At 54.2% G+C, this 14,683-nt stretch overlaps 2 protein-coding genes across 6 annotated transcripts in view; both read right to left on the bottom strand.

The window, feature by feature from the left end:
* The window catches only part of RNF4 (ring finger protein 4), a 41,308-nt gene extending 35,335 nt beyond the window's left edge, over nt 1-5,973 (bottom strand). For 4 of the 5 annotated variants that reach the window (XM_032632392.1, XM_032632395.1, XM_032632394.1 and 1 more), the window contains exon 1: nt 5,842-5,973. The gene's annotated coding sequence lies outside the window, so the exon portion shown is untranslated. Of the gene's footprint in view, nt 1-1,922; nt 1,978-5,841 lie in introns of those variants that run through there. The other variant, XM_032632393.1, reaches the window with a different exon arrangement.
* A 2,148-nt stretch (nt 5,974-8,121) lies between these two features.
* CFAP99 (cilia and flagella associated protein 99) overlaps nt 8,122-14,683 on the bottom strand; it is a 36,177-nt gene continuing 29,615 nt past the window's right edge. The window contains exons 11-15 of the mRNA XM_032633753.1: nt 11,793-11,934; nt 11,535-11,686; nt 10,513-10,718; nt 9,428-9,590; nt 8,122-9,310 (exon numbers count right to left, since the gene is read on the bottom strand). Of these exons, the coding sequence (XP_032489644.1) occupies nt 9,194-9,310; nt 9,428-9,590; nt 10,513-10,718; nt 11,535-11,686; nt 11,793-11,934 (780 nt within the window). The 3' untranslated portion in view covers nt 8,122-9,193. The remainder of the gene's footprint in view (nt 9,311-9,427; nt 9,591-10,512; nt 10,719-11,534; nt 11,687-11,792; nt 11,935-14,683) is intronic.

Raw genomic sequence — 14,683 nt, 5'->3', positions numbered from 1 at the left:
TAACTTCTAATTTTCTTTCAGTCACAGTGGTCTGGGCTCTGGAGCAGGCCGGTGATACAAACAAGGCAATTGCTGGGGGCCAGGAGCAAGGGTAATATAATGAAGGAAACCTAAGATTTCCACCAGAGGTTGAAAAGATACCAGAGGCCAAGGGGACAAATTGACCTCAGGTGGTGAGGTCATTAACAACCTCCAACTCTAAAACTCACAGGAGGCAGGCATGCTGGGCCTGCGTGGATGGCACCCAAGCACAAAGCTAGGAATCTTAGCTGCTTCTACTGAATCATGAACCTGGGCTGGGGTAGGGTGGGGTGTATGTGTGTGGAGTAAACCAAGAGCCACTAAACAGAGCCGACGTGCAGACTGTAGTGGCGGTGGCAGCGGGGAGGCAGAAGATTATAAATGCTGGTACACCTACAGCAAAGGGCAGCCCAGCAGCGCCCCACAGAAGGAATTCCCTCATCTGCATAAGAGGGGAGCTGGTCTCAAATAGCGCTGCCCCCAGAGCTCCGTCGCACAAGGCACAGCCTTCCATTCAGGTGGCTGCACAAGCGCGCTGGCTAATGAATGGATGCATGCAGTCACCAAATGGCTAGCCAAACCCAATTCTCTAAAGACATTAATCTTGGCAGTGGAATCCAGATCCTCTTCCTTCAACTCTCTCCCTAGAAAGGAAAATATTAAGTCAATGGTCTTTGGCTCCCAGGACAGCAAGCACCTATTATAAAGGGAATGTTGGGAATGTTCTAAGAGAAAAAGCAGGAAAGCAGTAGGAAGAACATTAAGTGGGCCAGAGGAAGTTAAAAGCTTCACGTGGTAGCTCAAAAAAATCGGCCAGACTCCAAGAGGCCCAAGAAAATTGCAAATGTTCCAAAATGATCGAACCCATTGCCTTCACGTGTATAGCCAACAACTCACCCGTCTGGCCTCATTTGTAGTTACAGACGTATGTTTTCCTAAAAATCACCATACGACACAAAAAGTCCACAGGGTTTAAGGGAAAAAGTGGAATTAGGGGTATAACACCCAAAAACTTAAGATGGTAAACTTACACACACACGGTAAGAAGCTAACAAAAACCTAACAAAAATGACAGCACAGTTTGACAAATTAAATGGTTAAGAAATGCATATATACTACAACTATGGCACTTAACCAGGTCTGCAGCTCACGAGTTATTGGGAAATAGGGTGAGTGTTGTAACAAGAGACATGCACAGGGTGTGGCTCATGGCACACACAGTCAACTGAGATAGCTGGTGGATGCATGTAGACTTGGATGCATGAACCAAGTCTACATGGCTTGGTTCAGCTGAGTTCAATTTTCTGTTTACCTATTACCCATAGATGAAATTATGCACACTAAACTCAATATTCCCGTTATATTCAACTTGTTTCCTAAAGTATCAATCCCACTGGAATAAATCCATGCTTCCAAACAAGTGTTTAAAGCAGAACTGACTGTACCTTACTTCAGGTACCCTGGATGTATCAACTCCATGCTCTTTCCTATCACAGCACCATAATTTGATACATGCTGTTGCCTTGCCTGCAAAGGTTCCCCTACCCCCATTCCACTTTGGGGAACTCCTCATTGTTCAAGGCCTACCTCAAAGAAATGTTACTTACATTTCTCTCACTCCTGACCCTAAATTTCTTCTACTGTACAAGTATGCTAAACATAACTCTATGTCAAATACTGATCAGAGCATGCCCTCTTCTTTGCACACCACTTGGCACAAACAGGATGAAAAATAATGATTTTTCCCATTGAAATTAAATTACCAAGCTCATTAGATGCTTGAAAGAGATGGCAAATACTTAGAAAAGATAGCATAAAGTGTTTTTGAGAGGGGGGAAAAAAGGATGACTTTCAGAGATGAGAAAACTGGAGCCTGACATTGCAAGTAAAAATATAGTCACCTTGGGCTTCCCTGGTGGTGCAGTGGTTGAGAGTCCACCTGCCGATGCAGGGGACACGGGTTCGTGCCCCGGTCCGGGAAGATCCCACATGCCACAGAGAGGCTGGGCCCGTGAGCCATGGCCGCTGAGCGTGCGCGTCCGGCAACGGGAGAGGCCACAACGGTGAGAGGCCCGCATACCGCAATAAAAAAAAAAAAGAAAAAAAAAAAATATATATATAGGTATAGATAGATAGAGAGAGAGAGAGAGAGAGTCACCATAAGGAAATAAAGGAAGACTTAAAAACAGATGATCATGGCATTTTCAACTTGGAAAAAGAGGCCAGAGCAAAAAGTTCTTAAATATTAGTTAAGAACTGAAAAATATCAAGAAGGTGCTTAGAAAGAAAGCAAATTTTATACCGGTCTGCTATAGCAAGCAGGAGAATTTAGCAACAGTTTGGCTGAAGTAAGAGGGGAGGTGCAGCAGACAGACAAATGTCCAGGTCCTAAGACCACCTCCTTGGGTTGGGAGTTGGGGGGGACTCACGAAAAATAACTAGAGTCTTCAGGAATACAATGCAGTCACTGAAAATTCAGCTTCTTGAGAATATTTATAATCAGACCTTTCCTGGGTAAACGTTACTTGAAAAAGAAACATAAAAATAAAGACAATATCCCCCACTTTTAAGTTTTATTTTCACTATTTAAAGCTACTAGAAACACCAGCCCTGTGCTTTCCCACCACAGAAAAATGTGAATGACATAACAAAGTCCAGCAAAAGGAACAAAGGCAACGGAACGTGAGGTCCAGATGCTAGGTCTCTTCTTACTAAATGTGTGACCCTGGGCAAGTGACTCTGCCCTTCCTGTGCTTCAGGACACACAAAATGGAACTAACCACAACTACCTGGCAGGGTGGATTTGTAAGTGGTAGAGACTACTAAACAGTAGACGTGGTATCACAAACCTAGAGTAACCCTTACAGACAACTGAGTCGCATTCCTAAAACCAGAAATTATGATTCCAAAACAAAAAGGCATTAGCAGATAATAATGTCATTTAGCAGACATTCTTTCATTTTAAATTTGTGTATGCCCAGCAAATCTGAATATATATAGCAAGCTAATTTACTCAGCTATCTGGAGGTACATTCTACAGTTAATGTACCCTACTGGATACACCAGGAAACCACGTGGTTTCAGAAGAGTACGGGAAGGCATGATGGTCACAATTTCTCTTTTGCACCGGCAGGCTACTGATAATACTCATTTTCAAATGTTTCCAGGCCTCTCCTACTCTGCGTGATGTGGTATTCAATAAACCTGCCAATTCTTATTTATGCCGGGGGGAAAAAAAATGCTTCCAAAGTAGATTCCATAACCCTATAGTGGCACCCTCCAACTTAACCTCATATGTTTTTCTCACACTTGAACTGTGACCTCAGAGTAAGTCGGTATCTGTGCTCTGGGCCTTCCTCCTCAGAGAGGAAACCTCGAAATGCCTCGCTCTAAAATTCCCAAAGTCCTGCTGGGAAACAAGCTATTTAGAAAGGTAAGTTAGAAGAGCACATATGTGAATTATATCTCAATAACAGAGTCAACCCTGGAATATTCTACAGGAGCCACCTTACCCCTCAACAATGCCTAATTTGGGGACGGTGAGAGACGTACGTAAATCATTCAAAAATGAGACATGGACAACATATACACAAGAACATACAAAGCCATGTTTATACAGCATACAAACCAATTACCTTGTGCACATAATTTCATTGAGTAGCACCCCAAAACATTTCCAAAAATTGGCAGGGGTATAAACTACCGGACATGGACCTTGCTAAGAGCTTTTAAGTAAAGAGCCAGTGAAGAACTGCCATGACTGGCAATCACCAAGTTCAGTGACTAGTCACTACCCTGGTCCAGGCTATTCTTTTCTCTCTTCCTAACTGGTCCTGAAGCCACTAGTTTTGTCCACCTTTCTAACCATCCTTCTCATAGCACAGTGATTTTTCTAAAACGCAAACCTAACCCTGTTAACTTCCCCGCTTAAAACTCAATTTAGTGATTTCCCACCTGGCCTTAAGATAATTTCTGAACTCCTTATTGTGGAGGAACACCGGAGACCTTTTGTGATCTAGTTCCTGCTTACCTCTCCAGTCCCACCTTTCTACCATTTATATTTCAACCTCAGGGAATGTCTCTCACTCTCTCCACTCTGGCTCCTGGGCCTGTACCATGCCTATTTTTGTGCAAGCAGAAAGCCTGACATGCAGAAGACCTCAAAGTATGATGACTTAAAAAATTAACGTACGCATTCTCAAAGGGGGCGAAAAAAAGCCCCCTCTTTTTATGTACAAAGCATAAACATGCATATAGCACATAAAAAGGGCATACAGTGTGAAAGCAGCATTAAAATTTCCTGGAGTGGGGCTTCCCTGGTGGCACAGTGGTTGAGAGTCCGCCTGCCGATGAAGGGGACGTGGGTTCGTGCCCCGGTCCGGGAAGATCCCACATGCCGCGGAGCGGCTGGGCCCGTGAGCCATGGCCGCTGAGCCTGCGCGTCCGGAGCCTGTGCTCCGCAACGGGAGAGGCCGCAACAGTGAGAGGCCCGTGTAACACAAAAAAAAAAAAAAAAAAAAATTTCCTGGAGTGGGCAATCAAGAAAACAACGTGTAAAAAAAGCTCGGGTGTGCGGCGGGGCGGGGAGAGCGGAGTCGTCGTTGTAAAAAGGTTTATAAATACTGGATTACAGCAAGATGTGAGTCAAAGTTGGAAACTCAAGTTCACGCAATACAGAAGCCAGCTACACATCTTTCTACTTGAATATTCCCATTTCACCTCAAACTCATACACAAAACTACCCAATATGTCCCCCCATCCATCAAAAAACAAACCACCAGAAAAACAGCAAAACGATTCCCTTCAACGTTTCTGCCTCTCATTAGCAAACTCCTGGTCACTGAATTCAAAGGGCTAGCTAGCTCCGCAGTCAGGGAACCGAGGCTGTGACCTTGGGGAGACCACCTCGGTCTCCCCGGCCACTCAGGCAGCCTCAGCGAATGCAGGACCGCAGAGCTGAGACCCCAGGTCTGGCTCCGAGAACGTGGCGCAGAAGCACAAGGAAGGTATGGCCGTGACCGTCGATGGGAAGGGACTGGAGTTACACAAAAGCCAAAACCTCACAAAAACCCCTACCAAGGATCTGAACTCTCCCCTTCTCCCTCGACGGGTCAAAGGGTGGAAAGTGGCGTCCACTGAGTTCTGTGCTTCACGCACCTGTCTCCAGGCGCCCGCGGGGGTCTCGGCCGCAGGCCTCGGCGGCCACGCGCCCGGCCAACGCCCGGAAGCTGAGGACCTCCTGAGATCTGCCCCCGGCGGGCGCCCCAGCCCCGTCCTAGCCCGGAGGAGACTCCGCCCGGCCGCCCGAGCCGACTCGCAGACCCGCGATGGCGGAGCGGCTGCGCGAGCACACAAAGGCGGCAGTCTCGGTGGGGACCAAACCCTCGCCCGGCCTTCCCTAACGCCGGCGCAGGCCCGCGCCCCGCCCGGCCCTCCGAGTGACCTTGGGCGCGTCCCTCCCCGCTCAGCCTCAGTTTCCCCGGCGACGCTAAGACGAGGCGCCGCGGCCTGCCAGGGCGGCCGGCACCCGCGACGCGGCCTCCCCACTTCCGTCCCCGCGCCGAGCTAGCCTTGCGCGGAGAGCGGGGCGGGCGGACAGGCGAACAGGCCCGCGGGCCCGGGGAGGCCCGGTCGGAGGTCGGGGCTCGAGCGTGGTCGGCCGCGCCACGGCGGCTCCTTGGGCCGCGGCGCCGAGGCCTCCGCAGGCCGCGAAGCCGCCCGAACCCCGAATCCGCCCGGCCCTGCCTTGCCGCCCCCTCCCCGCAAAGTCTGGCCCTGCCTGGCGCTGGTGAGGCTCGGCAGGCGCGGCGGTCGACGCACCCAAGCGAGGAAGGACCTTTGGAAGCCGCTGAGAAGCCGCTGAGAAGCCCTCAACAAGACACCGCCGCCTCAACAGAGACCCACTTCCGCTCCGGAGACCTCGGCTCCGCCCTCCGCGCGTCCCTATTGGCCACCGCTGTCCCTACTCCCGTGGTCGGCCGGTTGAGGAGGTATATTTTCAATCTTATTGGATAAGAAACCATCTATTACTACTTTGAAATGGGCCTCCTTCCGGCTCCGCCCACGCTCGTGAGCTCAAGCTTTTGCCTTCCCGCGAGAGAGCAGTATGCGCCCCGCGGCCCGCAAGGCCTCCCGGGAGTCGTGGTCTGGGCTCCGGCTGCCCGGCTTGCGGCGCGGAGCCCGACGCGCCTCTCCCAGCCAGTTTCCTGGGGTCTCTACTATCGGCCTGGATCTGCAGGTCCTCCGGGCGCCCGCGCCCCACGACGTGCCAGGCCCTGGGCCTGCGCCTGGTCCCTGCGATCCCAGGCTCTGCCAGGCTGTTGGTGGAGACGCGAGGGAAGTACAGCCCGGCCCATCTTCGGGATCCCGGAGGAGGCACTCAACCAGGACGTCTGGGAGGGCTCCCCGGAGGAAACGACCTGCGAACTGAAAGGACTAGAATGGAGGAGAGAGTTCCAGGAAGAGGGAGCCTGGATGGGGAAAGGTGGGCTAGCATGTCCAGAAAACTGGAGGCTGCCCAGTGCGCCACGGGTTCAGAGGTTGGGAGAGGTTGGGGTCGGGGAAGGCACGAGTCAGACCTTGGAGGGCCCACATGCCAGGCTAAGAGTTTGGATTATCCCGAAGACAATAGGTGTCAGGAAGGGAAGGACTGAACCCGTGGAGTACTCTTCTCGCCCAGGTCCGGTCCAGCCCGGTCCTGGGAAAGGGGCCATGGCCCAGGCAAAAGCCTGGAGGTCTCTGGGGCATCTGGTGCAACTCCCAGAATCAAGAAGAGAGTGTGGGCCCTGGATCCCTCCTGCCTGAGATTGAATCCCAGCTCCATGGTTCAGGCAAGTCTCACGTTTCCCTGGCCTGCAGCATGGAGGTAATAGCAGTACTTATCTCGGGGAAGGTGGGAGGCGGGAGGACTCAACACTGTGAACACTGGTGCATGCCAGCCCTGGGTGGGGCTGCATATCAGAATTGGGATTAGAGAATCTGGTGGTAGGTTCCTTGAGTTCAGCTCCCAGAACTGGACTTGGGCATGGATTTGGCAACCAGAAAAGAGAGCCCAGCTTGTCTCTCTTGTTCTGAGAATAACCAGGTCATCCCAGCAAGGTCACCCTGGACATGCCCACACTGCGGCCAGGTAGAGAACAAGAGGGACCTCCAAGGCCACCTAGGTCCGGGCTCTAAACTGGTGCACAGCCAGCCCTGTTGAACCTTATTGGCCAAAGCAAGTCAGCCCAGATTCAAGGACTGGGGGAAATAGACTCTGCCTATTTCCTACTCTGTTCCTTGCCTTGGCAGGGGTCACAAGGCAAGGAGCATGGATACCGGGAGACATTGTTGCCATCAGTTTACCACACAAGGCTGGCCCTCAGCCCATAAACTCAGGGGGTGGCCCAAGACCTGACTCTACTGGGGTTTGTATGGAGCCGAAGCCCCAGGTGCTCTCAAGGCAGCTCTGAGCAGCTGCCCAGTCCAGGAGGGCAGGTGGGGACCCTGTGGATTGCCAACCAGCATTACTCCTAATAGCACCCTGAGTCTGTTGGGCCACCACCTCTCCCCTCTGCTCCAGAGGCCAGTCTGATAGGTGAAGGGTAATTCTCTCCCTCTGCCACAGTGCTTGCTTCGGCCCCCATGTGCTGCAAGAGCCCCCATGCAGACCTTCTCCCACTACAGGAACTGGTTCAGCAGAGCATGTTCAATCCAGGCCAGTGAGACTGGAGCACAAGGCTTGGAGGACAGAGAGGTTTCCCTCCTACGAGAACTACCAGGGAGAGATGGTCCTTCTTCCTCCAGACATGTGAGGTTGGAACTGCTGCCAGCTTGGAGGCAGAGCTCCTGGATCAGGCATGTCCTGAAGTCTACCCTATTTTGGATTGCCAGTCATAGAAGCTAATAATTCCCCTTTTGAAGCCCTCAGAGCTCCTGAGAGCCTCTCTTGGGATAGGTCATCATCAACGTATTCCCTCGATATCAAAGGAAATGGGTTTGAATAACAACACAGGATGTAAGAAATGCCATGTTTATTTTTTTTAATGAAATTTAATCTGCTCCCAGCTCTAATTTGACGGGGGTGGGAAATTCCTCTTTCTACCAACCTCAGTTGTGGGGAAGTCCTGGGGTTCTGACACAGTTCAGAGTATTGGGGGAGAACGCTGGTCTTTAGTCTGTTCTCGTCCCTTTGAGATGTCCACCCTCTTAGTCTGAATGTGCCCTGGGGTGCAGCCTCCCCCCTCTGCAGACCCAAGGAGGATGTAGGGTGTGGGGGGGTCTCTCCGAGACGTCTATCTGCCCGGCAGTTTCCAGCCCCTCTCTTACTGCCTTGCACCCCATGGGCTTCCATTCTCTCTCCTGAGAGCTGTAGCATACTGTGCTTTATTCACCAGCAGGCTTTCACTCAGCCAGGCTGTCCTCACAGCCACGCACCTCCAGTCCAGTGATGGGTCCGAGGACCCAGGGGAATCACTCCATTCCTGTCCAGGCCCTGGGCCAGCTCCTGCCCAGTGGCTCTAACCGTGTTCCTTCAGTGATGCTGGAGAAGGCTGGGCAGTGCTCTAAAGGCATCCAGGCTCAGCTTTGGGTCCTGGCTCTCCCAGCAGGTCACTTCACCTCTCAGCACCAGGGGCCTCGTCAGCAGACGGGGAGTGGGAGACAGATCCTGGCCAGCTCCCCCACATCGCCGTGAGGTTTGGGAGATAAGGCCGAGAAGGGCCAGTTCCCAGCGGCTCAAGACCCTGGTGACTTCTACTAATCCCACGAGAACAATCACATTCTCAGTCTTGGGGGTTCCCGGATTAAGCCACCCGACTCCGGGCAGAGAATGGGGATTCCAGCTTTCCACAAGTAGAGCAGGCTCTGGGAACGCCGATGGTGGGGCATGGGCAGGAATGCCTAGCACAAGGCCGTAGGAAGGGCTACAATCTGGGCTAGGGTGGCCATGTTTAGCACATAAGATACAAGACGCCCAAATAAATTTGAATTCCAGCGGATCCTTCTGTTAGCATTAGCTTGTCCCACGCAATAACTGGCATTTTATTTGGCAACCCTGCTCTGGGCGGGAGGAGACTGGGGCGGAGTGGGGCGGGGGGCGCGGCCAAGGAAGGGGAGGTGCACACCGCCGCCCAGGCTTTATTCGGGCCGGGGTTTCGGGGTCTCGGGGTCCCAGGGCGGGCCCCCGCCCAGCTCAGACGGCCCCCAGGCAGCGAGCGGGCCCGCGTGCCGAGCCTCCCCGCTGCAGCGCCCGCAGCCTGCGCTCCCGGCTCTGCTCCAGCTCCAGCCTGCGCTGCGCCTCCAGCTGCGCCTGCGGGCGGGCGGTGGAGGTCGACGCGGGGCAGGGCCGTCCCCCCACACCGCGCCCGGCCCCCCGCTACCTCCAACGCCTGCGCTGCGCACCCTCGCGCCCGCCTCCGGGGCTCACCTGCTGCTTGGGACGAGCTGCCCGCGGCGCCGGCACGTGCAGCAGTGCCTCCTGCCCGCGGCGCTCGGCCGCCTTCTCCTGGATCCTGCGCTGCAGCTCCAGCACCCGCTCGTCCCGGGAGGGCGCTCCGGCGGCCGCCGACTGCGCCTTCTTCTCCTCCCACCTGGGCGGGCGGCGGGGCTGGCTTAGGAGAACCCCACCGCGGGTTGACTCAAGGGATTTAGGTGCAGGTGGAGAGGGCCGCTCGGGGCGGGGTTCCCCCCAGCGCCTCTATCTTTTTGCTCCTTGTATTTCACAGTTTAAAAAGTATTCCGTAGGTATTAACTATCTTGGTATTGGGGATAAAATGCGAACGCCCTTTCATCTTGCCCTCCCCTTGCCACTCTTGCCTAGAGATGGCTGCGGCTAATATTCTGCTATCTTTGCAGATCGCTTCCATACTCGGCCACAAGGGGCCGGAAAAGTCACCACAGTGTTCCTAACAAAGAGGCGTGCGTGTGTCCACGTGCTCTCCGTGAAAAGAGAGGAGAGATGTTTGACAAATTTGATGTGTGAACCCCAACTAAGTCCTTGTTTAAAAGGGACTTCCCTAGTGGCGCAGTGGTTAAGAATCTGCCTGCCAATGCAGGGCACATGGGTTCGAGCCCTGGTCCTGGAAGATCCCACGTGCCACGGAGCAACTAACCCTGTGCGCCACAACTACTGAGCCTACACTCTAGAGCCTGCGACCCACAACGACTGAGCCCGTGAGCCACAACTACTGAAGCCCACGCGCCTAGAGCCCGTGCTCCGCAACAAGAGAAGCTCCCGCACCACAGTGAAGAGCAGCCCCCGTTTGCCGCAACTAGAGAAAGCCCGCGTGCAGTGACGAAGACCCAACGCAGCCAGAAGTAAATAAACAAATAAATAAATGTGGTTTTTTTTTTTTTTTTTTAAAGAAAATAGTTGGGGGGCAAGTGATTGCAAGGGAACTGCCTGGGCGGGAGGGTGGTGGGTTGCTACAAGAAGCCACCCAGGAGGGTGCAAAAGCAGTCTCCCTGCTCCTTGCCCACCCAAGGCGTCCGCCCCGGGCCATGGGCACTAACCTTAAGGCTGCAGACCTCCCCATGGCCGCGCGGCACAGCGAGATCTGCTCCACCGTGTTCTGCAGCACCCGGCTCTTGGCGCGCTTGCCCTGGATGATCTGGTCTCGCTTCTCCTCCTCCTTGCACCTCTGGGTCTCCTTGAGCAGGGCCAGCCGCTCACGCAGCTCCACGACCGACATCTCCCCATCCAGGCCATAGCCAGGGATCTGCAGGGTGGGCAGGGGAGGCCCCAGGCTGGGAACCAGGCCCAGGCCCAGCCTGCCTGGCCATCTCCAGGGCGCTGGCACCAGTACCAGCAGCACTCTTGAGTGCCATAGGCCTGGCCTGGTGCCCAGGAGACCTCCTCCTGTCTACTCAGTGGTGCCTGTGTGACGTGTCCACCATCCGGCTTCTCCAGCCTGGGCCTGCTCTGCAGCCCTCGACCTCTGTGGGGACATCTCAGCTGGGTGCCCTGCAGGCCCCTCCCCTGTGGCAGGGCCCAAATGGAGTTCAGCACTGTCTCCCCAGCCAGGACCTGGGGGCCTGGGTAGACAGCCCTTTGGACTCTGCCCACCCCCCAGGACCAGGCCTTCCCGCACGTCACCGCGCGCCAGCCTGGCCTCTTGTGGTGTTTCTCACACAGGCTGCCAGGCACGGCTGCCCTTCTCTTAGCCTCCTGCTTGCCCAGACTTGGGCCTTTGTGCACCTGTGCTCTCCCTACACTGCCCTTTCCACCCAGGCCTAGTGAGTTCCGGGAGCTCCCTCAACGCACAGCTCCACGAAGCCTACCTTGCCCACCCCCAGGGGTGACGGAGGCCTCCCTGGCAGGACTGAGCATCTGGACCAGACCCAGGCCTCCAGCATGGCGGGCACGGGGGAGCTGGGCATGAGCGGATAGGTGGATCTCGGCCTGGGTCCAGACTGCCTTTGGCCTTGGTGGCAATTCTGCACACATCCTTCATGGCAATGCCAGGCCCAGTAAGACCTGGGGAAGCTCCCCGAGGTCGTCACAGGGGCATGGGCTCCGGGGGCCACGTCCTCACCTGGGTCAGGTCCACCAGCTTGCCCTTGCGCGTGGGCTGCGTCTCCAGGGCTCGCAACTGTGCGATGAGCTCACAGCGCCGCCTCTGCTCCTCCTTGGCCGCCTCTGCACTGTGCTGTAGCAGCTCCCGGCTCTCCTCTATCACCTCCTGAACTGAGGGCCAGCCAGGGGGTGCTGAGGGGGTCAGAGAGCAGCAGGGCCGGCGCTGGGCCCAGGTAGCTCCCATGGGAGGGTACCGAACCCCCCCTGCCCGCTGTACCCATCTGCCGTCGGCCCTTCAGGAGCTTTGTCTGCGCCACTTTGACGTTCTTCTGCGTCTCCATCACCTGCTCCACCAGCTCCTTCATGGACCTTTCCTCTTGGAGGCGCCTCTCGGCACATTGCTGCATCAGCTCAGCTGTCTGGACGACCGGCCGGGCACAGTCAGAGCCGCTGCCTGCGACCCTAGGCCCGCCCCAGCCCCGGGAGCAGCCTGAGGTCTGGACGGCGGACCCAGTCCCTGACCCTGAATCGCCCTGGAACCTGGGTCTAAGCTCATCAGCGCCTGGAGGTGGGGCCTGCTGGGGAAGTCCCGCCTCACGTCCTCCCTTCCTCCACTGTGGTCCTGGGGGTGTGAGCCCAGAAGCACGCAGCCACCCCGCCAGATCTGACAATAAGCTGAGGAGTGCAGCCAACAGTGTCCTGGGGAAACCAAGTCAGAGCCACTGGGTTTGCCCTGAAGCCCATCCACTGCTGACTCCACTCAAGAGAGCAGGGCACTGCTTACTTTGCAGCCACGTGGAGCTGGCTGTCCAGATTCTGCCCAGGCCTGTGCGTAGGACACGCCAGCCCCCGGGAAGCCCCAGGTTCCCCATCACATGCGCCCCCGGGCACACCCTGATGGTCACCCCACACCCTTCTTTCTGGGAGGAGCCTGAGAAATGCGCAGCTCTAAACCGGGGGGCGTGGTGTTGCCACTTCGAACCGCGCACAAACAGGACTCGCCCCGTGTCCTGGCTGTGGCTTCCCTCTTCTGCTCAGTATCTGGGGGTACTATCCTCATCCACGTTTTCACCGGGATTGCAGTTGGCTTATTCTCGTGGCTGTTTCGGGGAATATATAGCAACTCTTTGATACGTTCTACCATTGACAGACATTCAGGTTGTTTCCAGGGTGGAGCTGTTGTGAACAATTCAGAATATCATTTTCAGTCTTCAAGATACTACAAAGGACAGGGTGGGATGTATACCTCCTGTCACTGCCCAGCGCTGCCAGGGAGCCCCTGGACTCCCAGTCCCGGAGGTCTTGGCACCTGGGGGCTCATCTCCGACTGCATGGTATGTGCAGGGTCCATGTGTGGCAGCGTGGATGCCAGGCACGCTGGGCAGGAAGGAAGCCTTTCTTAAAGCACTTTGCCAGCACATATAAAAATGGCTTTTGACCATCCCTTTCTGTGCAAGTTCATTCCAGGTTCTAAGAAAAGGAACCATGGTTCTCGGAGAAATGGCCATTTGAGGTCTGGGGCAGGGAAGATACAAGATGAGCCTGGAGCATTTTATGGCACCATAAAGTAAGGAAGTGCTCAAAAAACAAAAGGATGGTGGGAGGCATGGGGACAGGTCGAAGGGACACAGGAGCCAGCCTGAAAGGGGTCCCAGTGGCCAAAGCTGGCAACAAAATACATCACGTCATATTGGATTATAACACAAAGTATAAAATAAATATGCATGAGTCCACACTGATATAAATGAGTGGACTGATATACATGGATATATAAGTGAGTAAATGCGGGAGAAGAGACAAGTCTTCTGTGCTGAAGAATCCACATAACCTACCCACCTCCTTGAGCGTGGGCCCCGCTTAGAAACCCCTTCCAAGGAGTGCAACGTGGAAAGGGGGAATGACTGCAGTGAGAAGCCAGGTGATCAAGTCCAACCTCCTCATTGATAAGTCTGCTGACGGCGGGCACCCTTGAAGGGATGGGATGAAAAGGCACGTGGCCCCTGTGGTCTTCCTCCTACACCCAGTCTGAGCATCTCAACAGACAGACGTTCTACAGGACACCTGACCAGCACGCCTCACCACTGCCAAGGGTGCCAAGGACAAGGAAAGCCTGAGACAATGTCATGGCCAAGACGAGTCTGGGACATCCTTGGATGGGATCTTGGAGAGAAAAAGGACATAAGTAGGAAAAAAAAATGCTGAAATCGAAATAGAGTGTGGAGTTTAGTTAAGTTACGTGCCCATATTGGTTTCTTGATTGTGACAAATATACCCTGGTGTAGTAGGTTGGTGCCCCCCCAGAATTCATGTCCACCTGGAACCTCAGAGTGTGATCTTATTTCCAACTAGTTAAGGATCCAATAAGTAATGAGTTAAGGATCTTGGGATGAAACCATCCTGGATTTAGGGTGGGTCCTAAATCCAATGACAAGTGTCAATATAAGAAGAGGAGAAGACCCAGAGAAACATGGAGAAGATGGCCATGTGAAGGTGGAGTGGAGACAGAGATAGGGTGAGGCTGCCACAGACCAAGGAATTCCTGGGGTCACCAGGAGCCGGAAGAGGCTTAGAGCAAGCGCGGCCCACCCAAGTCCGCCTGCCGATGCATGGGACACAGGTTCGTGCCCCGGTCCAGGAAGATCCCACATGCCGCAGAGTGGCTGGGCCCGTGAGCCATGGCCACTGAGCCTGCGCGTCTGGAGCCTGTGCTCCGCAACGGGAGAGGCCACAACAGTGAGAGGCCCGTGTACCGCAAAAAAAAAAAAAAAAAAAAAAAAAGTAAGAATTATGTGAACTTTACCCATTTTTTTCCAATATAGCTACTTATTTCTATGGTTCATCAAATTATTTTAAAAGGGGGATAAAACTGGGAATTCCCTGGGGGTCCAGTGGTTAGGACTCGGCGCTTTCACGGCTGAGGGCCCAGGTTCAATCCCTGGTTGAGGAACTGAGATCCAGCAAGCCACGCAGCACAGCCAAAAAAAAAAATAAATAAAGGGAGATAAAATTAAGTGAAGAAAATATATTCGCATTGTTTACGATAAAACAATGTCAGGGCTACACTCATGACTTTACAAATATATCCTTTTCAGCCCTGTTGCTAGAGCATATTAATACTGGTCACCACGGAAGAACCAGGAAAGCTTCCCCCACCCAGCCCTCAGCTAT

This window comes from Phocoena sinus, chromosome 5 (genome assembly GCF_008692025.1).
Source record: "Phocoena sinus isolate mPhoSin1 chromosome 5, mPhoSin1.pri, whole genome shotgun sequence".
Lineage (NCBI taxonomy): Eukaryota > Metazoa > Chordata > Mammalia > Artiodactyla > Phocoenidae > Phocoena > Phocoena sinus.
This window is presented reverse-complemented; position numbering and strand designations above follow the sequence as displayed.